This window comes from Mobula birostris, chromosome 3 (assembly GCF_030028105.1).
Source record: "Mobula birostris isolate sMobBir1 chromosome 3, sMobBir1.hap1, whole genome shotgun sequence".
Taxonomy (NCBI): Eukaryota; Metazoa; Chordata; class Chondrichthyes; order Myliobatiformes; family Myliobatidae; genus Mobula; species Mobula birostris.
Genome location: NC_092372.1, coordinates 58,944,814 through 58,968,903, shown reverse-complemented (window position 1 = coordinate 58,968,903; position 24,090 = coordinate 58,944,814). Strand labels below are relative to the sequence as shown.

Below are 24,090 nucleotides of genomic sequence, written 5' to 3'. Positions count from 1 at the left end.
TGTTGTGATAATGCAGGATGACTTGGACAGGTTGGGTGAGTGGGCAGATGCATGGCAGATGCAGTTTAATGTGGATAATTGTGAGGTTATCCACTTTGGTGGCAAGAACAGGAAGGCAGATTACTATTTGAATAGTGTCAAGTTAGGAAAAGGGGAAGTACAATGAAATCTAGGTGTCCTTGTTCATCAGTCACTGAAAGTAAGGATGCAGGTACAGCAGGCAGTGAAGAAAGCTAATGGCATGTTGGTCTTCATAACAAGGGGAGTTGAGTATAGGAGCAAATTGGTCCTTCTGCAGTTGTACAGGGCCCTGGTGAGACCACACCTGGAGTATTAAATTTGAGGAAGGACATTCTTGCTATTGAGGGAGTTAATTCCCGAGGTTAATTCCCTGGATGGCAGGACTGTCATATGTTGAAAGATTGGAGTGACTGGGCTTGTATACACTGGAATTTAGAAGGATAAGGGGGGGATCTGAGTGAAACAAGTAAGATTATTAAGGGATTGGACACGCTCGAGGCAGGAAACATGTTCCCGATGTTGGGGGAGTCCAGAACCAGAGGCCACAATTTGAGAATAAGGGGTAGGCCATTTAGAACGGAGCTGAGGAAAAACTTTTTCACCCAGAGAGTTGCGGATCTGTGGAATGCTCTGCCTCAGAAGGCAGTAGAGGCCAATTCTCTGGATGCTTTCAAGAAAGAGTTAGATAGAGCTCTTAATGATAGCGGAGTCAAGGGATATGGGGAGAAGGCAGGAAAAGGGTACTGATTGTGGATGATCAGCCATGATATCAGTGAATGGCGGTGCTGGCCGGACGATGCTGAGGATGTTCTACGAGTCTGTGCTGGCCAGTGCTATCATGTTTGCTGTTGTGTGCTGGGGCAGCAGGCTGAGGGTAGCAGACACCAACAGAATCAACAAATTCATTCGTAAGGCCTGTGATGTTGTGGGGATGGAACTAGAGTGGTGTCTGAAAAGAGGATGCTGTCTAAGTTGCATGCCATCTTGGACAATGTCTCCCATCCACTACATAATGTACTGAGTGGGCACAGGAGTACATTCAGCCAGACACTCATTCCACCGAGATGCAACACAGAGCGTCATAGGAAGTCATTCCTGCCTGTGGCCATCGAACTTTACAACTCCTCCCTTGGAGGGTCAGACACCCTGAGCCAATAGGCTGGTCCTGGACTTAGTTCATAATTTACTGGCATAATTTACATATTACTATTTAACTATTTATGGTTTTATTACTATTTATTATTTATGGTGCAACTGTAACGAAAGCCAATTTCCCCCGAGATCAATAAAGTATGACTATGAAGGGCCGAATGGCCTACTCCTATACCTATTGTCTATTCTCTTCCCTTCTGCTGATGGGTTATTTTGCCAATATCATTCTTCTTGGTGAAAATGAATGGCAGCTTGATGAACGTGATAAGGAATAAATTGCGGGGCTGCAGGGAAATGAAGAAATAAGATTGGATTTTTCTACAGGGAGCTGGCATGTTCTTGATATGCTTAATGGCTTCCTTCTGCATTTAGTCTGTGTAATCCAGGGTCTTGCCTTAGACCTTTGTTGTTGGAGGGTTGTGTTGTCAAGCTTGGCATGTTGGTGGAGGATTTTTGTTTTTCAGCTGTTTAGAATGCGGGCCCACTGTCTTGTGTACTTGGTGAGTAAGATGGAGACTTAGAATTCAACAGCTGAAAAATGTGCATGATACAAATAATAGAAGCAGGAGTGGGATATTTGCCCCTTTTACCCAGATCCGCTGTTCAATATCATCATGATTGATCATCCAATTTCAGTAATGAATTGTAACTTTATCCCTATATCCCTTAATCTCTCTATCTCTCTAAAACAATGTCTCACTGCAACTTGAAAATATTCAATTATTTGGCTTCAACCGTCCACTGTGGTGTAGATTTCCACAGGTTCACCAGAAGTAAGTAGTTCTGCTCACCTCAGTCTTATTTGGGTTATCATTAGACTGTGATCCCATGATTGGATTGTCCTGCTGTCTAACCTATCTAGTCTTGTTGGAATTTTTTAAGTTTCAGTGAGATTCCCTGTCGTTCTTCTCAACTCCAGTGAATATATGCCTAATTCACCAATCTCTCTCCATACAGTAATACTATTATCCGGGTGTATGTATGATGAATCTGTGCTGTACTTCCTCCATAGCAGGAATATCCTTCCTCAAGTAAAGAGACCAAAATTGCACATAATACTCGAGATATATTTTCACCAGGCCCTGCACAATTGCAACAAGGTATCCTTGTTCCTACAGAAGCATTGTCTATGTCAATTACTGAGATTATGGTGACCTCGGCTGTGAAGTGGAGACCATGTAGATTGAGCAGTTGCCCTCCAGAGCTGGAGCTTAGTTCCACTCTAGATAGAAGCTTGTGTAAGATGAGATGCTGTATTGAAGAAATGAAAAGTATTAAGCTACTAACACAGCCTTATCTGATGCAGGTCTTCACCGAGACTTAACAAAGTGCAATACAATGTTCAGTGGGGATGTAACTTTAAGGATTCTGCTAAGTGATGAAGTCAGAGGATTTAGTGATATTGAAAAGACCATTTCTAATGGTTGACACTGCTCTCTTCATTTTCTCTAGTTCATCACATGGTAAAAGACATGTCTGCTCTTTCTTTTCGAATTCTTCATAATCATAGAACGGAGAAAATAACAGCACAGTACAAGCCCTTTGGCCCACAAAGGTCAATCTAACTCTTTCCTCCAATATAACCCTCCTATCATTTATATACCTGTCAGAGTTGCTTAAATGGTCTGAATGTATCCGCCTCTACCACCATCCCTGGAAGGGCATTCCACACATGCTGTGTAAAGACCTTACATCTTCCCTCCCCTTATAATTTCTTCCAATCATCTTAAAATTATGCCCCCTGGTATTAGCCATTTATGCACTGAGAAACATCTCTGGCTATTAATTTGATCTATGCCTCTTATCATCTGTACACTACCTTATCTATCAAGTCACCTCTCATCCTCCTACCCTCCAGAGAGAAAAGCCCTGGCTCTCTCAACCAGTCTTCATAAAATATGCTCTCTAGTTCAGGCAGCATCCTGGTAAAACTCCTGAACTCCCTCTGTATAAAGCTTCTACATCCTTCCTATAATAATCCAATTGACATGTGAACTGGCTTACAAAAGTATTGGGAATCTTGTCCATTTCTGAATAAACATATTAAATAAGTTTCAGTTTTCATTTCCCCACCTATAAAATCACTTTGGTAGATGTACGTTCTTGATGTGCACGAATTCCCTGTGTTTCTTGCAACGTGTATTTATCCTATAATTAACAACGCCTTTATTCAACATGCCTTCAGCCAGCCATTATCTTGAATGTAAAATTCATGTTCTCTTTGGAAGAACTGATCATATTGGTTTTCATAAATTTCAAAATTATAATGTTAATCTATTCTTCCCTTCTAAAGTCAGCGTCACATTCAGAAATGATTTTCCAGGCCAAAATTCCTGCTTTCATTTTCTATCAATAATTGCATTGGGTTGTCCTTCAGGCAAACTTCTATTATTTCTATAGAGGAAAACGAAAGTGTAAGGATATAATAAGTTTAACTCCTAATATATTGAATGGCATAGTATTTTCTATGGCATTTTAGACTTTGTAATTTGGGACAGCTTTTCAGCAAAATCTAATCCACTCATTTTAGGGATTCTTATCCTTTGCTGTGATTTATATGCTCTGAGTACTGTGATAGAACATCTGCCCAGATTAGCCAGTAAGTAAGCAAATAACTGGTTAATTCATTGAGCTAAGCTACTGGAAGACTGTGTCTGACACCACACTGAAAGAAACAGCATGGTCGAGGATCAGCAACCAGTCACTTTGGGGCAAAGCATGATCTGCCTCATCGATCTGCCTCATCAACCTGCCTCATCACAAATAGGAAGTTGGGGAGTTGATTCCATAGAAACCATAGAAAAACTACAGCACAGAAACAGGCCTTTTGGCCCTTCTTGGCTGTGCCAAACCATTTTCTGCCTAGTCCCACTGACCTGCACATGGACCATATCCCTCCATACACCTCCCATCCATGTATCTGTCCAATTTATTCTTAAATGTTAAAAAAGAACCCGCATTTACAACCTCGTCTGGCAGCTCATTCCATACTCCCTCCACTCTCTGTGTGAAGAAGCCCCCCCCAATGTTCCCTTTAAACTTTTCCCCGTTCACCCTTAACCCATGTCCTCTGTTTTTCTTCTTCCCTTGCCTCAGTGGAAAAAGCCTGCTTGCATTCACTCTATCTATACCCATCATAATTTTATATACCTCTATCAAATCTCCCCTCGTTCTTCTACGCTCCAGGGAATAAAATCCTAACCTATTCAACCTTTCTCTGTAACTGAGTTTCTCAAGTCCCGGCAACATCCTTGTAAACCTTCTGTGCACTCTTTCAACCTTATTTATATCCTTCCTGTAATTTGGTGACCAAAACTGAACGCAATACTCCAGATTCGGCCTCACCAATGCCTTATACAACCTCATCATAACATTCCAGCTCTTATACTCAATACTTCGATTAATAAAGGCCAATGTACCAAAAGCTCTCTTTACAACCTTATCTACCTGTGACGCCACTTTTAGGGAATTCTGTATCTGTATTTGCAGATCCCTCTGTTCCACTGCACTCCTCAGTGCCTTACCATTAACCCTGTATGTTCTACCTTGGTTTGTCCTTCCAAAGTGCAATACCTCACACTTGTCTGTATTAAACTCCATCTGCCATTTTTCCAGCTGGTCCAAGTCCCTCTGCAGGCTCTGAAAACCTTCCTCGCTGTCTACTACACCTCCAATCTTTGTATCATCAGCAAATTTGCTGATCCAATTTACCACATTATCATCCAGATCATTGATATAGATGACAAATAACAATGGACCCAGCACTGATCCCTGTGGCACACCACTAGTCACAGGCCTCCACTAAGAGAAGCAATTCTCTACTACCACTCTTTGGCTTCTTCCATTGAGCCAATGTCTAATCCAATTTACCACCTCTCCATGTATACCTAGCGACTGAATTTTCCTAACTAACCTTCCATGGGGGATCTTGTCTAAGGCCTTACTGAAGTCCATGTAGACAATATCCACTGCCTTCCCTTCATCCACTTTCCTGGTAACCTCCTCAAAAAACTCCAATAGATTGGTCAAACATGACCTACCACGCACAAAGCCATGTTGACTCTCCCTATTAAGTCCCTGTCTATCCAAATGCTTGTAGATTCTGTCTCTTAGTACTCCCTCCAATAACTTACCTACTACTGACGTTAAACTTACCGGCCTATAATTTCCTGGATTACTTTTCGATCCTTTTTTAAACAACGGAACAACATGAGCCACTCTCCAATCCTCCGGCACCTCACCTGTAGACAGCGACATTTTAAATATTTCAGCCAGGGCCCCTGCAATATCAACACTAGTCTCCTTCAAGGTCCGAGGGAACACCCACAAGTCCCGGGGATTTATCCACTTTAATTTTCCTCAAGACAGCAAGGACCTCCTCCTTTTCGATCTGTACAGTTTCCATGATCTCACTACTTGTTTCCCTTAATTCCATAGACTTCATGCCAGTTTCCTTAGTAAATACAGACACAAAAGACCTATTTAAGATCTCCCCCATTTCCTTTGGTTCCGCACATAGCCGACCACTCTGATCTTCAAGAGGACCAATTGTATCCCTTACAATCCTTTTGCTCTTAATATACCTGTAAAAGCTCTTTGGATTATCCTTCACTTTGACTGCCAAGGCAACCTCATGTCTTCTTTTAGCCCTCCTGATCTCTTTCTTAAGTATTTTCTTGCACTTCTTATACTCCTCAAGCACCTTATTTACTCCCTGCTTCCTATACATGTCATACAACTCCCCCTTCTTCTTTATCAAAGTTGCAATATCCCTTGAGAACCAAGGTTCCTTATTCCTATTCACTTTGCCTTTAATCCTGACAGGAACATACAAATTCTGCACTCTCAAAATTTCTCCTTTGAAGGCTTCCCACCTACCGATCACACCTTTGCCAGAGAACAACCTGTCCCAATCCACGCTTTTTAGATCCTTTCTCATTTCTTCAAATTTGGCCTTCTTCCAGTTCAGAACTTCAACCCTAGGACCAGATCTATCCTTGTCCATGATCAAGTTGAAACTAATGGTGTTATGATCACTGGAACCGAAGTGCTCCCCTACACAGACTAATGTCACTTGTCCTAACTCGTTTCCTAACAGGAGATCCAATATTGCATCCCCTCTAGTTGGTCCCTCTATATATTGATTTAGAAAACTTTCCTGAACACATTTTACAAACTCCAAACCATCTAGACCCCTAACAGTATGGGAGTCCCAATCAATATATGGAAAATTAAAATCCCCTACCACCACAACTTTATGTTTCCTGCAGTTGCCTGCTATCTCTCTGCAGATTTCCTCTTCCAATTCTCGTTGACTATTGGGTGGTATGTAATACAATCCCACTAATGTGGCCATACCTTGCCTGTTTCTCAGCTCCACCCATAAGGACTCAGTAGACAAGCCCTCTAATCTGTCCTGCCTGAGCACTGCTGTAATATTTTCCCTAACAAGCAATGCTACTCCCCCACCTTTCATTCCTCTGCCTCGATCACATCTGAAACATTGGAACTCTGGAGTATTAAGCTGCCAGTCCTGCCCCTCCTGTAGCCAAGTTTCACTAATTGCTATAACATCATAATTCCACGTGTCAAACCATGCCCTCAACTCATCCGCCTTCCCCGCAATACTCTTAGCATTGAAATATATACACCTCAGAAGATTTTTACCACCACTCACAACCTTTCTATTAGTGGATTTGCTTGAACTTTTAACATCATTTATTTTCACCCCAGCCACACTGTCAGCTCTGGCACTCTGGTTCCCATCCCCTTGCAAATCTAGTTTAAAGCCTCCCCAATAGCACTAACAAACCTCCCTGAAAGGATATTGGTCCTCCTGTAGTTCATGTGTAGCCCATCTCTCTTGTACAGGTCCCACCTGCCCCAGAAGAGGTCCCAATGATCCTGAAATCTGAAACCCTGCCCCCTACACCAGTTCCTCAGCCACTTGTTCATCCTCCAGAGCATCCTATTCCTACTCTCACTGGCACGTAGCACAGGTAACAATCCTGAGATTACCACCCTGGAGGTCCTGCTTTTCAACTTCCTACCAAGCTCTCTGTACTCACTCTCCAGGACCGCCTCACTCTTCCTTGCTATGTCATTGGTACCGATGTGCACCACGACATCTGGCTGATCACCCTCCCACTTCAGGATGTCATGCAAGCGATCAGAGACATCCTTGACCTTGGCACCCGGGAGGCAACAAACCATCCCAGATTCTCTGTCACAACCACAGAACCTCCTTTCTGCACCTCTAACTATCGAGTCCCCTATCACTACAGCTCTCCTCTTTTTCCACCCTCCCTTCTGCACTGCAGAGCCAGACTCAGTGCCAGAGATCCGGCTACTGCAGCTTGTCCCAGGTAAGTCATCCCCCCCAAACAGTATCCAATGCGATATTCTTGTTGTTGAGGGGAATGGCCACAGGGGAACCCTGCTCTGCCTGCCCTTTCCTCTTCCCTCGCCCGACAGTGACCCAATTTCCTGTCCTCTGCTCCTTTGGCGTAACTACCTCCCTGTAGCTACTATCTATAACTCCTCATTCTCCCGAATGATCTGCAGGTCATCCAGCTCCTGCTCCAGTTCCCTAACACAGTTTGTCAGGAGCTGCAGCTGGATGCACTTCTTGCAGGTGTCGTTGTCAGGGACACTGGAGGGCTCCCTGACTTCCCACATCCTGCAAGAGGAGCATTCCAACATCCTACCTGGCATTCTCTCTACTCTAAACTATCTGATCAAAAAACTTACCGGAACCTACCCTGGCCTCTGCCTGTTCTCACCGAAGCCTGTTGAGCCAAAGCCGTCCCACTCTTACTCAGTCCACTCCGACGATGGTCGCTGTATATGGCGGTCTGTTTTTAAACCTTGGCGCGCTACGTCACACACCTGCTCAGTGCAGACCCTTCTCCCCGAGCAGTGTTTTAAAAGAAAATGACTTTTTCTACCCGAGTTCTTCTCTCCCTTCTCAGCTGCTTGCTTCGACTGAAACAAGAACCGTTGAAACTATTCTCTTTTTAAACCTTTAAATACCTTTATTCCTTTAAATACTCTTAACCAGATTAAAGATTTTAACTGAATGTTTTCAAAAATGTATTCAAAAGATAATTCAATCACTCTAACTTTTTCGTCAATTAATTTTTTATTGTTTTGTTAAGAATTGTAAATCCTGTACTTTGCTTTAAAAAAAATTAAAACGTTTAAAGAATAATCTTTGTTTTTGAGCAGAAGCTATTTGCTTTTTTGAGAGATTCCTCTGAGTTTAATGCACAGAAATCCACAACAAAATTTGTTATCATGTTATCTTTATATTCTTATTTCTTCACCGTATTGCCCCTGTTAAAATCTGGTCATTTATTTAAACCTGTAAGTGTTCACATGATGGGGAATTTTTCCTGGGTCTCGGCCCAAAACGTCAACTGTACGTTTTTTTTTTCCATAGGTGCTGCCTGGCCTGCTGAGTTCCTCCAGCATTTGTGATTACTCTATAGTGCACAATTTTTTTTACAATATGCATACATGAATAATAATATAGCATTGTGGAAATCTACTTAAGCATAGATCAATTAGCAGTTAATAACTTTTGAATAGTCATCAGTTTTGAATTTGAACCCTCCTGCGTATACCATGCTTGGTATACAAAAGAAGTCTGTGTACCTAATAGCAATTGTCTGGAATGCAGTAACAGCAAGCTGACTGGAGGTTCCATGGGGAGCTGTCACACAGATACAGCACGCGTGAGCACATTTGGCCTTCCACACCTGCACATTACAGTCGGGAGACTGATGCCTGCATCTGTTTGAGTCAATGGCATTTCCATAATTTGCCAAACCAAGCAACTAGGCATGCTGCATTCATGTTGCATGCTGTATGTCATTTATATTTAACTCTGAAATTGACATTATGGTTCACAGATTCTGGTGACCTTCTTTCTAGTCTGTTCTGTAATCATCCTGGATGTGTGAATCCTGACTATAATTGTGAGCAGGATATTCACATTGTAGGTAATTTTACAGTTGGGCACAAGCCAATACGTTTTAATAAGGCAGGGGTATGCATGAAACCTAGTTAACCTTCCTTATAATTAACTTAACACCCAAATGTGGTTTTCTTCCCAACTGTAAATCCATCTGATATTTGTTAACACAGTACTGACCAGAATTCCCAAAAGTGTACTTACTGCATAACACAACAGCACTGCGTTAAGTTTGGTTATTGTGAGAGCAATTTGATAAGCAAAGTCAACAACTGTGCAAGCTATGCCAGGATCTGCATCATATATTTAAATATTTTAAGTAAATTCTGTAATATTAAAGAAAATCATTCATTGTAGGTCTGCCAGTCTGTGTATTAAACATGCAAAGTTACCAACTTGCTTAGGGAAAAAGGAAGGCTTCCAAAAGTACACTAGTTTTTGTGTAGATTACAGATAAAATGTCTTTCTGGCTATCATACTACTTCACCTGTTTAATGGTTCTGTACATTGTTTTTAAATTTAATCATGAAATATGTTCACTACCTAACTTTTTGATAGTACTTTAATGCCTTGAGGGTTAACCAAGTTTCATTTTACCAAATTTCTCCAAAGAGTCTGTTCCAAGTGGTGAAAATCAGAGTGTGGCCGGTGGGGATGAAGAATCCTTGGATGAATACCAGGAGTTGAATGCAAGAGAAGAACAAGATATTGAGATAATGATGGATGGTTGTGAATATGCTATCTCAAATGCTGAAGCCTTTGCAGAAAAATTGTCTAGGGAATTGCAAGTGTTAGATGGGGTGAGTGTAGAATATATAAAGAACTAATTGCCTGCTAGATTGGACCATTTTGATTCAGACGTATCAAAAATGGTTATTGTGTAAATAGAGTAATATTACATTTGTTGTCTGGTAAAATGTATAATAATTTGTGGTTTGTTGGGAAATATTAAAATCATGAATACCAGCTACAATCAGCAACATGATTATTTGCAAAGCCTTGCTAGCTGCCCCTTTAACACTTTGTCATTGTGTACATTCTTTAGTGATCAGCTTTCGAGGACATTAAAATTGCTATCTGGCCTTAAGCAACAGAGCTCATCACAACTTGGTTCATTGCTGTACTCTGTGTAGCTTTTTGCTATCTGCTACTGAATGGTCCAAGGTGGAGAGGTATCCCTTCAGCACACTGTTCACCTGCCATCATTTAAATGTACTGGATGATGCTGCAGGGCATTTGATTTACATAACCAATGGTACTTGGGTAAACCCACTTAGTTTTCCTACGTAGCAGAAGGATGTCTCAACAGCAAATGTTGACTTTATAGGAGTGCTTCATTTGACTTGGGGTATTTGGAAAGTGTTGGAATTTCAAAGTAGTGCAGTGACAACTTAAAAAAAAAAAGGTTATGTTCCTTTCTTCCAGAAACATTAAATTTTGAGTACTTTAGATGTTATCAACGGAAGATTTGGAGTAGCTTTGAAAGCAACATTATTCACTGTTTAACCTATTCTGTCAGAGTGATGGAAGGCCAATAGTTTTGAGATATTTAACTTTTATTTTTATTGCATGCACTTGTTTGTAATCTATATTGTATTTATTATGTGCTTCCTATAAAAATATTAGATCACATCCAATGTAATTTTCCAACACTTTCATGTATTAGATCTGACAGAAAGCTAACACAGGGCAATATCAAAATATAGTTATTGAACAGAGTTCAATATAGTTATTGCCTCTTGTTACACTGAGCAAGTTGATTAAAGAACTTAAGAGAAGAACGGCTCACAGATTTTGAGTTGGAACCTGTCAGTTAAGATGATTTAAGAAATTATTCAAAATGATCTCTGATAAGTGAGGTAAAAAGATAAAATTGTTACATTGCCATGAAATACTTTGTCTAATACAGAATCTGCTTCATACCAGGCCAACATCCAATCCATTATGGCTTCGGAAAAGCAGGTGAACACTCTAATGCAATTGCTGGATGAAGCTCTTAAAGAAGTGGATGAGATTGAGTATAAGCTGAGCAGTTATGAAGAAATGCTACAAAGTGTAAAGGAGCAAATGGATCACATTTCCCAAAGTAATGACCTCATACAACTCAGTAATACTAATAATATGAAGCTTCTGGAGGAAATAGAATTTCTTGTGGTATGTGAAATGTTCTTCCTCATTTCCTTGCATTCATATGTAAGGGATTTCTTCTTTTATGTTACTGCAAAGGCTAGCAAAATGGCTTCTTTGTTATGTTATAATTAAAATGGCCTTTCTATAATAATAACTGTGACGTAAAGAGTTCTCTCTCTCTCTCTCTGCTTGTTTGGATTATATTATTGATCAGAGAGGGAATGAACCAGTTGGGATAGATGTTATTCTTTCTTGTGTGCCTGTAAGCTATTGTTTTAGCGGGTGTTGGGGGAGAAGGCGCAATGGGAACAGAGAGAGGAGACGCGATGCTGTAAGCTGGCCGACGGGACGGACCCTGAGCGGGAGTCCGAGGCCCAGGGTCTTCGGCGAGGAGAGGAGCGGTGAGTTGACCACCGTTGTTGTTCCCAGGCGGCGGGTTGAGGTGGTCGAAGGGGATCAAATGGTGCAAAGAAGACTCCGTTACTTGAGCTCCAACTGTTGTGCACGAAGTGGTTGAACTTTGATAAGTTTGGCGCCTTTTACTTTTCTTTTATATTTTATCTCTATTAATTACATAGTTCCAGTAAGATTTAATCGCATATGGTGTATTGTCTGTTATTTAGCGGGGTGGGGTACATCACACAGCATCCACACAAACCTGATTACCCAGTTTGGCGGGGCCAAAGGCTGCTCCCTCCCCCAGACAAAAACGAGTTGAGCGAGCCTGAGGCTTACCAAGGGGCTACACATACAATGATTTTTTGTTGATTGGCAAGCAAGTGGAATTCATTTGCTTCGACAATTATGATCTTGCACTGTATTATCTACTTGCACAGCATTTTCTCTGTAGCTATTACATTTTGTTATTTTTACCTTCTACTACTTCAATCCACTGGGTAATAAATGCATCTGTATGAACAGTATGCAAGACAAACTTTTCACTGCACCTCAGTACATGTGATAATAATAGACCAATTTCAATATATGTCTTTGGATACAGTTGACCAGCATCCATCTTATCATACTAGGCCACAGTAGAGCCCTTCACAGTCTGCCTAATCTTCTTTCTTTTCCTGGTGGTCACCTATTTTTCTAAAGCCTAAACCTTGGGTGTTGCTACCTCTATAAAAATCTTATCTACAATGCCCTCAGCATCCTGAATGATCCTAAGTACATCCAAATCCAGTTCCAGCTCCTTGACACAGTTTGTTAGCAGCTGCACTTGCTTAATTATGTTTTTGCTTACTTAAAGCTCATCTTCTGTGGTATTGTATTCTGTTATACAGTTTGGTACACATTTGTAAAATGCAGTTAATTCAGGTTAATGGGACACATTGGGACCAGTACATTTTGGCCCAATTAAACAGCTGCCTCCATCAGCCAGAATATTTAAAAATGTATATTATTAAAAAAAGGACAAGCCACTGTTAGCGAGTAACAAGTTACATATTTAAATGAAATCAGACCAAATTAGAACACTACCAATTCTTCAGTACGATAAAACGGTATTAGTTCCTTATAGTTATCAACAGAGGAATTCAGCTAGTGTATGCGGCTGTGTCCTTTTGATTGACTCAATAGAGACACCTCGTGCAGATAATAAACAGCATTCATACAATACTTTTGCCAATGGTATCCTCCAAATCTTCATTTTCATTGTAATATTCAAAATAATTGTCGATACTTTCATTTCTTTGTAGTTCCTAGTTTGCTGAAATAGTGAAATCATTTCATTTTCACTCCCAGCTGTTTCTGGCATCTTCAAGCTAAACAGTTCTGAATTGTCTCACTGCTTATTTCTTGCCAACTATCAGTGACAAAAATCACTGCTTTTTGAACACAAACGCATGCAGCTGATTCTATTTAAAGACTGTTCACTCTAAGCAATATGCAGTGTCTAAGGACCATGCAAGTGTACACGACTGACGCTAGTTAGAAACTGTTCGGCAGCAGTGTTCTGTCCTAATTAAGCAACATGGAGTCCAAAATAAATGAAAGAAATCCTGGCTTTTTTTTTTAACGCTTGTGTTCTTTGAGTTTTCCCAAATAAACATCTGCCCCAATTAACCGATGGCTGAATTAACTAAAATCCAGAGCTTTTGGAATAATTATAGACTGAAGTTCTAGCTTTAGGGTCATAAAGAGTGAACACTTCAGCCTGCACATTGTCCTTTGGGTATATACCCTCCTCACAATTTGCACCTCTATTTTGTAGCGTCAATTAATCTGAATGGATTACATTTGTTCACTTTATTTTAAATTATTAACATAGATGATAAAACCTGAAGCATCAGCAGCAAAAATCAGTAAATCAGATACTGAGTCATTTATGAATTCATGCATTTTGTTTTCATGAGATTGTATACCATGGGATTTAGACTGTACTTATTTTGCAGAATTATTTGGACCTATCCAAAGGCCACATTAAAGCCCTCACGGATGGGGATCTTTCTTCTTCTAAAGGTATTGAGGCATGCACCAATGCTGCCGAGGCCCTTCTACAGTGTATGAATGTGGCCCTTCGACCAGGTATGTAGCTGCACTTTAATGGTGAATTTACTTGAATTTTCTATAATAATGATCAAGATCAATGACAAAAGAACCAAAAGTGGCATTAGGAAAAAAATTACACAAAGTGAATAGTTAATGAATACTGTATAGTAGAGGCAGTTTCAGTGGTCATGGTCAAAATAAAACTGGATAATCTCTGAAGGGAGAGAATTTCTATGACTTGGAGCGAGAGTGGAAAGTTAGAGTGAGCAGGTTGTACTTGTATAAAACTGGAATGGACTTATCCTGCCAAATGGCCTTCTCAGATGCTGTCATCATTCTGTAATCCTGTGAGTACTTTTGACAATTTTCAGTGCATCTTGTATTTGTATGATTCTTAACTGACCATTTCTGCATTTAACTACTGTTGTTTGACATGTTGGGCTGTCACTAGAATTCAGTGCAAAAATGCAAGTCCACATAACATTTGTATCAAGTCAGATTGGGACATAACTCTGAAAGCAGCTTGTTGTAATGTGACTGAATTAATGAAATCAAGGTTGCATTAAACAAATTATAGTCTACACTCAGTGGCCACTTTAAGCATACCTGTACACCTTGTTAATGCAAATATCAGCCAATCATGTGCCAGCAATTCGATGCATGAAAGCATGCAACACGGTCAAGAGGTTAATTTGTTATTCAGAGCAAACATCAGAAGGGGGAAGAAATGTGATCTGAGTGACTTTGACTGTTGACTGGTGCTTGACGGGGTGGTTTGAGTTTCTCAGAAACTGCGGATCTCCTGGGATTTTCAAGCACAACAGTCTCTATAGCTTACAGAGAGTGGTGCAATAAACAAAAAACATCAGTGAGCAGCAGTTCTGTGGGTGAAAATGACTTGTTAATGAGAGAGGTTGGAGGAAAATGGCCAGACTGATTTGAGTTGACATGAAGGCAACAGCAACTTGATACAACAGTGGTGTGCAGAACAGTATTTTTGAATGCACAATATGTCAGACCTTGAAGTGGATGGGTTACAGTAGCAGAAGACCATGAACATACACTTGGTGGCCTTTTTATTAGATACAGCAGGTACCTAATAAAGTGACCACTGAGTATATAACACCTGTAAAGGGTTAATCCTGTGATTTGGGTGAGGGAAGCATTAAAAAATTGCAATATTGCTAATGTCACTTACTTTGCTTTTGCAAAATGTGTAAAATTGTTTATGCATTTTGCAATTTTTCTTCAACAGTTTATTTTGATTTTTGTGTAATTTATTGTAGGACACGAGGAGCTTCATGCAGTGAGACAGCAGCAACAGCAGTTCAGGGATCTGCGTGAACAGTTTGCTAGGAGACTGACCAATCATCTTAATAATGTCTTTGTTCAACAGGTATGTCAAGGACTGATTGTTGATAAGAAAACATTTCTTGGCAAAGAAATATTGGTCTATATCTTGTTGCTGCATAAATATTCATCATTAGTTTGTTTTTATTGATCATATTTAAATCATTGAAAGCATTATTTTATTTACAAATGATCTATCATCGAGTAATACAGCAGGGTAACAGGCTCTTTGGCCCAACCGATCATGCAAACTGCACCATCTTCCCTGCTAGTCTTTGTTGCCCCTATTCAGCTCATAACCCTCTGGCTCCCATCCTTCTATGTACCTATTCAAGTGTCTCTAACGTGTTGTAACTGTATCTACCTATGTAGATAACTGCATTCACCACTATTCTAAACTGATTCTACAACCTACAGACACACTTTCAGGGTCTCTTTACAAATCATATTCTCAGTAATATCTTTATTTGCATAGCTTGTTTTTTTGTACAGTGGTTGTTCATCAGTCTTTGCCTGTTTAGGTATAGTTTTTCTTTAAATTCTATTGTATTTATTTTCCCGTAAGTTGCTGCAAGAAAATAAATCTTGAGGTAGTATATGGTAACGTGTATGTACTTCGATAATAAAATTACTTTGAACGTTGCCTTGATCACTACCTCCAGTAGCTCATTTTAGATACTACTCTCTATGTAGAGAAGTTACCTCTCAGGTCTCTTTTAAATCTCTCCCCTCTCATCTTGTATCTGCACCCTTTAGATTTAGACTCCTTAACCCTGGTGAAAAGACTATGACCATACACCTAGCTATACCCCTCATGATTTCATTAATGTTCTCCCGTGCTCCAGGGAATAAAGATCCAGTGTGGCTAACCTCCTCCTATAACTCAGGCCTTCTAGTCTAGGCAGCACTCTCGTAAATCTCTTCTGTACTCTCTCCAGTTTGATATTGTCTTTTTCCAAAACTGCACACAATTCACCAAACCATCCCACCAGCAAGTTGAATGACTGCAACATAATGTTCCAACTCCTAAATCTGATGCCCTGACTGATGAAGGCTAGAATGCTAAACACCTTTTCCACCAACCTGTCGACTTGTGTGGCCACTTTCACTAGTGTTCTCAGGTCCCTCTATTCCACAACACTCATTAGTGCCCTCCCATTCACTACATATGTAAATTCTATCCAAGTTTGACTGTCCAAATTTCAGTAGCTCGCACTTGGGTAAGTTTGCAATCCATTAGCCGTTCCTCAGACCTTCCATCTGTCTTCAAATCCAGGATGATATCATGGAATCATAGAATATTTGCAGCACAGAGAGAGATAGAGTAGGATATCAGTATTAAGATCCAAACTTCAACTTAGTCTGGAATTTTCAGCTGTTATCTTGAAGAAGTGGCTTTGTGGCCTGTCATGGCTCAACCAGTCCTGGAAGCGGAAGCCAGATGTGCCTCATCTTTAAAAGAAATGCAGAAAGTCGTGTCAAAGATAAGGGAAGACTGCATTGTTTATTTTTATGGCAGATTAATTGCAACAACTAATGTTTTCCTGAAATAGCAAGGGTTTTTATCTAATGTTTTGCACACACTAGATTTTTCTTCAAATTGCTTTTGTTTTTCTTATGTATTGTCATTTATTTTGGTCTTGCATTGATGCACCGAATAAAATATTTTTTAGGGTTGATTCAATGGTAGTGTCTTGAAAATATATATCACTTGTTTTTTTTAATCATCTCAATATAGCAAAGAAACTAAAAACTATTTTGTTATATTATTGATTACTGAGAAACATAAAGTGAATTGCAGTTAAATATTCAAAGGATTTTTGCATAGCTGAATTTTGGAAAAAAAAATGACTTGCCCAATGACAGAGAGAATTATACTTTCTCTAAGCCAGGTTAAATGTATATTACATGATATGTACAGTAGGACTTGCAGGCTGTGAACTTTTCTGAGACTGTCTGAAGAGTATCCAAAACAAAAATGTCTCTTGCTCTTTCTTGCTAACTGTACTGCATCAACATTATTAATGTAGGGTTGTTCCCCACCCCACAAAAATGGAAAATTTTAAATAAATAAAACTAAAGAGTATAAAGAGCTTTATCTATAAGAAATAACTGAAATACTGAAGAGAAATGTGTCAGTGTGTGTATACCTTTGTGTATTGATGGTATAAACACAAGCATACGTTCAGTTAATTTGGATTTTTTACAAATAAAATCTCTAGATTCTCGTCACTTTGTAAACAGTGTAAGTTTGGCTGAGGCACTGAACTTTAGAAGTTAGAAGAAACTGGTATCATTGATAATGTTTCAGCTTCAATTAATTTGGTAAACATAGGTTTTTTTTACAGTGGCTCATATGTATTTGCTTTTGTTAGTATCCTGGTACTGGTAAATTTCTACATTGGTTCTCCTCATCTGTCACTCTTTCGTTTCATTTTTATTTTGTTTTTAATCAGTTTACTCAGACTCTCACCCTGTTCTATCGCAGAGCTTCGTACCACTCAGTTTATGTGAGTATCCTGAGCATGAGATACCTTTTCAGCTCTTGCTGCCCATTAGGCTTTTATATCTTTCAGTACTAATGCAGCTTTCTACATGTGTTTTCAATGAGTAGATTTTTTTTAACTGCAACTTCATAAAGTAATTCCTGTTTTGAACAACAAACTTTCTTCCTTTCAGCAAATAAAAATTGGAATGGCTTTGTATTTGTCAGGAAGTTAAATGGAGTCATTTCAGGCTGAGTAATTACTGATACCTGCTTGCTGTCTTCCAGCACTGCTTCCTAATCTTAGCACTTGTGATCTTCCATCATAAATCCAGATTTCACTACACTTTCCCTTCTGTAAACTTTGAATTGTCCTTGTATGTATTTTAATATTTTGTGTGAGATATTGATGTCATTTTTGAAAAACAGAATATTTTAAAGCTCATCCTGATGGACTTTCACAGCTGCAAATTTTACTAAGTTAAAGGTGTTTCCTGACTACAGTTCAATGCTAGTTTATATGCTGCAGTTTCTCCAACACAGCTTCAGACTAACAAATTTTAATGTTGAAAAACCACTTGTCTATCGATTCATTTTCTTAATAATAAATAAACAATGTATTTTGGATCAGTAGAATACCTTGCTCCTTGTCAAATTACTGAGTCCATGCATATACATTGCTGAGATACTTCCTGGGTCATCTGGGAATCACTATGTCCAGAACTGTGATTTAGATGTTTGTTTGATTTACAAAAATAATGCATGGATGCCTACAGAATTCTACCATATTATTTGCATTGTATTGCCATCTAAATTGCTTCAGACCATAAACCATAAGTTGTAGGAGGAGAAATTGGCCATTCAGTCCATCAAGTGTGCTGCACTATTCCATCATAGCTGATTTATTATCCCTCTGAATTCCATTATCCTGCCTTCTCTATAACCTTTAACATGCTAACTAATCAAGATTCTATCAATCTTTGCTTGAAATATCCTCAGTGACTTGGCCTCCACTGCTGCCTGTGACAATGAATTTTACAGATGTATTACCTTCTGAGTAAAAAAAAAAATTCCTGCTTATCTCTGTTCTAAATGTACATCCCTCAAGTCTGAGGCTCTACCTTCTGGTCTAGATTCCCCCACCAGAGGAAACATACACCCTGCATCTACTCTATCTAGAGCTTTCAATATTCGATACATTTCAATAAAAAACACTCATTGTTCTAAACTCCAGTGAGTACAGACTCAGAGCCATCAAGTGCTTCTCAAACATTAACCCTTTCATGACTGGAATAATTTTCGTGAACCTCTGAACCCTCTCCAATGCCAGCACATCTTTTCTTAGATAAGAGCTCCAAAACTGCTCACAATACTCCTAAGTGCAGTTTGACCAATGTCTTATAAAGCCTCAGCTTCACATCCCGGCTTTTGTATTCTAGTCCTCTTGAAATGAATGCTAACATTACATTTGCCTTCCTTACCACCGACTCAAACTGCAAGTTAACCTTTAGGAAATCTGCACAAGGATGGGCTGCTGGCGACTGTGTTGGAGGCAGATATGATAGGGTCTTTTAAGAGACTCTTGGTTAGGTACATGGAGCTTAGAAAAATAGAGGGCTATGGTTAACCCTAGGTACTTTCTAAAGTAAATACATGTTCTGCACAGCATTGTGGGCTGAAGGGCCTGTATTGCGCTGTAGGTTTTCTGTGTTTCCACATTTCTAAGGACTGCAAAGTCCTTTGCATCTCTGATTTTTAAAATTTTCTCCCCATTTTGAAAATGGTTTATGTCTTTATTTCTCTTACTAAAGTCATGACCATACACTTCCCTACACTTCCATCTGCCACTTATTTGCCCATTCTCCTAATCTGTCTAAGTTCTTCTGCAGGAGCCCTGCTTCCCCAACACCACTTGCCCCTCCACCTATCTCCATAGTGTCCACAAACCTGGCCACAAATCATCTGAATCAGAATCAGGTTTATTATCACCAGCATGTGACATGAAATTTGTTAACTTAGCAGCAGCAGTTCAATGCAGTACATAATCTAGCAGAGAAAAAAAATAAATAAAATAAAAAATAATAATAAATAAACAAGTAAATCAATTACATATATTGAATAGATTTTAAAAAGTGCAAAAACAGAAATACAGGTTTCTCCTGCCATCTGAAGGTAGAGCGTTCCTATGAAACGGTTCGTAAGCCAAAATGTCGTAAAGCGAAGAAGCAATTACCATTTATTTATATGGGAAAATTTTGTGAGCATTCGCAGACCCAAAAATAACCTACCAAATCATGACAAATAACACATAAAACCTAAAATAACAGTAACATATAGTAAAAGCAGGAATGATATGGTAAATACACAGCCTATATAAAGTAGAAATACTTCTCTACAACAATTGCCTGCACAGGTCTCCGTAGCGAAAATCTCACGCAAGCGCTCTCGGCAGAAAATCTCACTCAAGCGCTGTTGGCATAAACATGCTCTGCAGTAACCTTTAAGCTATGAGGCTGCCAAATCTACCAAATAACATGTAAAAATACACAGCCTATATAAAGTAGAAATAATGTACGTACAGTGTACTATCACTTACCGGAATTGGGAAGACAGCTTGCCGAGGACACTGATGATGGTGTGTTAGACTGAGTCGTTGCAGGTTGGGTGGTGCAGTGGCCCCCACCCTCCGGGCCGCCGACCCGGTACATTGACGTGAAGAACACAGCAGTAGCCGGGAGACACACAGCACATCTTTAAGAAAAAAGCCGAAATAAACATGCTAATTAATTAGATGCCGCTGACACGTAAATGTCAGCGCAGATCAGAGGCGATGCAATCGGAAATCGGCACTGATCTGGGCCGACAATTACGTGTCGGCGGCAGCTAATTAATTAGCTTGTTTATTTTGGCTTTTTTCTTAATGATGTGCTGTGTGCCTTCTGGCTACTGCTGCATTCTCCACAAATCGGTACAGTATCTGTCCGGGGCCCGGGGGTTGGGGTGGTGGGACATGGGGGTGTAATCTCATCGTCGATCAGGGCAGCCAGCTCATCTTCTCCTATGACTGCCCACATCGATGTCGAAGATCGAGGTTCGTCGTCTGCTGTGGCTGATGTGGAAGGCTTGCTTGACTGCTGAGCCACGCGCATTTTTCTATCATACAGTTGTTTGTAAGGACTCAAACCATCCTGCAATTATCCCCTAAGCCTACGTACCCTTTCAAAATTAAAGTCGTACTTTATCATTGCAGCGAAAATCTCACGCATTTGCTTCACTTTCTGCATTCGGTTTCGATTGTTATCCTTTCCTCTTCCAATTGCATCAGCTCTTCATCTATCAGTTCTTGGTCATGGGATGCCAAAACCTCTTCAACATCATCTTTGTCAGCTTCCACAAGCCAAACTGACTTTGTCCTTGCTTCGTTCACCATGATCGAAATGCTTAATTAGGTCTAGTTGTACGCTAAGTGTAACACCGTTACAAGCTCTTTTAGGCTTTTCCAATACCTCAGAACTCATCTTGCTAACGGCTGCTCACAGGCACGTGTTTAAGCAATGCTGTTCCGAATCCAGGGAGAGCAGCTGCTCGGGGCACACGCTGCCTTTTATCGCGCGCTGCCTTTCTTCGTAACGGTGAAAACACCTGAAAGCGAAAACGGTATTAATGTAGGTCTTTCATAACAGTGAGGTTTCGTAAAGCGAATGTTCGAAAAGCAGCGGACACCTATACTGTATATTAAAAAAGTGAGGTAGTGTCCAAAGCTTCAATGTCCATTTAGGAATCAGATGGCAGAGGGGAAGAAGCTGTTCCTGAATCACTGAGTGTGTGCCTTCAGGCTTCTGTATCTCCTACCTGATGGTAACAGTGAGAAAAGGGCATGCCCTGGGTGCAATTCGATCATTCAAATCATTCACAGCCAACATAAAAAAAGTGATTCCAACACCAGCACCAACCCCTACGGAGCACCACTAGTCACTGGCAGCCAACCAGAAAAGCCACCCTTTATTTCCACTCTTTGCCTCCTACCATTCAGCCACTCTTCTATCCATCTTTCCTGTAATACCATGGGCTCTTTATCTTGTTAAGCAGTCTCATATGTAGCACCTTGTTAAAGGCCTTCTGAAAATCTGAGTAAACAACATCCACCAACTAGCCTTGTCTATCTAGCCTGCTATTTCCTCAAAGAATTTAAACAGATTTGTCAGGTAAGATTTCCCCTTAAGGAAAACATGCTGCCTTTGGCTTTTTTTAATATATGCCTCCAAGTCCCCTGAAGCCTCATCCTTAATAATGGACTCCAACATCTTCCAAACCACTGATGTGAGGCAAGTGGCCTATAATTTCCTCTTCTCTGCCTCCCTCCCTTCTTGAAGAGTGGAATGACATTTGCAATTTTCCAGTCATCCGGAAACATCCCAGAATCTAGTGATTCTTGAAAGATCATTACTGTTGCCTCCACAATCTCTTCAGCTACCTCTTTCAGAATCCTGGGGTTGTAGTCCATCTGGTCCAGGTCACCTATCTACCTTCAGACCTTTCATCTTCCCAAGCAGCTTCTCCGTAGTAATAGCAACAGCACTTACTTCTACCCCCTGAGACTCTCAAATTTCTGGCATACTGCTAGTGTCTTCCATAGTGAAAACTGATGCAATGAACTTATTAAGTTCCTCCACTATTTCTTTATGCCCCATTACTACCTTTCCAGCGTTATTTTCCAGTGGTCTGATATCCCCTTTTGTCTCTCTTTTACTCTTTATATATTTGAAAAGCCATTTAGTATCTTTTATTATTGGCTTGCTTCCCTTCACATTTCATCTTTTCTCTCCTTATGGCTTTTTTAGTTGGCGTCTGTTAGTTTTGAAAAGCTTCCCAATCCTCCAACTTCCCATTAATTTTTGCTATATTGTATGCTCTCTCCTTTGCTTATACACTGCCTTTAACTTCCCTTGTCAGCCACAGTTGCCTTATCCTCCCTTTGGAATACTCCTTCATCTTTGGGATGTATTTGCCCTGCACCTTCTGAATTGTTTTGAGAAACTCCAGCCATTGTTCTGTCGTCGTCCCTACTAATGTCCCCTTCTAATCAGCTTTGGGCATTTCCTCTCTCATGCCTCTGTAATTCCCTTTGCTCTTCTGTAATACTAATACATCTGACTTTAACTTCATCCTGTCAAACTGCAAGGTGAATCTATCATATTATGAACACTGTTTCCTAAGGGTTCCTTTACCTTAAGCTCGCTAATCAAATTTGGTTCATTATAATACACCCAGTCCGGCATAGCTGATTCCCTAGTGGGCTCAGCCATAAGCTGCTCTGAAAATCTATCTCGAAATGTTTTACAAATTCCCTCTCTCAGGATCCAACACCAACCTTATTTTCCCAATCTAGCTGCATATTAAAAGCGGCCATGCCTTTTCTATGTCCCATTGCAAATTGTATCCTACATCCTGGCTACTATTTAGAGACCTGTATATAACTCCCATCAGGGACTTCTTACACTTTCAGTTTCTTAATTCTGTCCACAAGGATTCTACATCTTCTGATAATATGTCACCTCTTTCTAAGGATTTAATTTCATATTTTCCCAATAGAGCCACCCCACATTCTCTGCCTATCTGCCTGTCCTTTCGATACAAGGTATATCCTTGGATGGAAAGCTCCTAGCTATGATCTTCTTTCTATGATGTCCACATTATACCCACCAATCTCTAACTGTGCCAAAATATCAAATACCTTATTTCATATACTACGTGCATTCAAGTCCTGTATTCATTAGCCTTTTTGATTTTGTTTCCATTACACTTCAACTCATCCCACTCACTGCAATTTTTTCCTGTCATCTCCCGCATCCTCAGCCCTATCATTCAGGTTCCTGTCCCTCTGCCAAATTAGTTTAAACCTTCCCCTTCACCTCTAGCAAACCTGTCTGCAAGGATATTGGTCATCCTCGGGTGTAATCTGCCCTTTATATACAGGTCATATCTTCCCCAGAAGAGATCCCAATGATCCAGAAATCTGAAACCCTGCCCCCTGCACCAATTCCTCAGCCATGGATTCATCTACCAAATCATCCTAATCTTACCTTTAGTGGCACAGGCAACAGTCCAGAGATTACTACCCTGGAGTTCTTGCTTTCCAGCTTTTTAACTAACTACCTCTATTCTCTCTTCAGGACCTCCTATTTCCTACCTATGTTGTTGGTACCAATATGGATCATGACTTCTAGGTGTTCACCTTCTCCGTTTTCGAATACTGTGGACTCGATCTAATTCATCTCTAACCCTGGCACTTGGGAGGCAAAATACCATCTAGGTGTCTTTATCACATCCATAGATTTTCCTACCTGCTTCCCTAACTATGGATTCCCCATCACTACTGCACTCCTCTTCTCTCTCTCTCCCCCCCCCCCACCATCTTCCGTTCTGAGCCATAGAGCCCGACTTAGTGCCAGAGACCCGCTGAATGCAACTTCTCCCTGGTAGG

At 40.2% G+C, this 24,090-nt stretch overlaps 1 protein-coding gene across 4 annotated transcripts in view; it reads left to right on the top strand.

Annotated features, from left to right (window-relative positions):
- The window catches only part of exoc1 (exocyst complex component 1), a 95,328-nt gene that overhangs the window by 34,097 nt on the left and 37,141 nt on the right, over positions 1-24,090 (top strand). For 2 of the 4 annotated variants that reach the window (XM_072252686.1, XM_072252685.1), the window contains exons 5-9: positions 9,761-9,948; positions 11,075-11,302; positions 13,675-13,807; positions 15,058-15,167; positions 17,578-17,631. In XM_072252686.1, the coding sequence (XP_072108787.1) occupies positions 9,761-9,948; positions 11,075-11,302; positions 13,675-13,807; positions 15,058-15,167; positions 17,578-17,631 (713 nt within the window). The remainder of the gene's footprint in view (positions 1-9,760; positions 9,949-11,074; positions 11,303-13,674; positions 13,808-15,057; positions 15,168-17,577; positions 17,632-24,090) is intronic. The other 2 variants (XM_072252688.1, XM_072252687.1) reach the window with 1 other exon arrangement.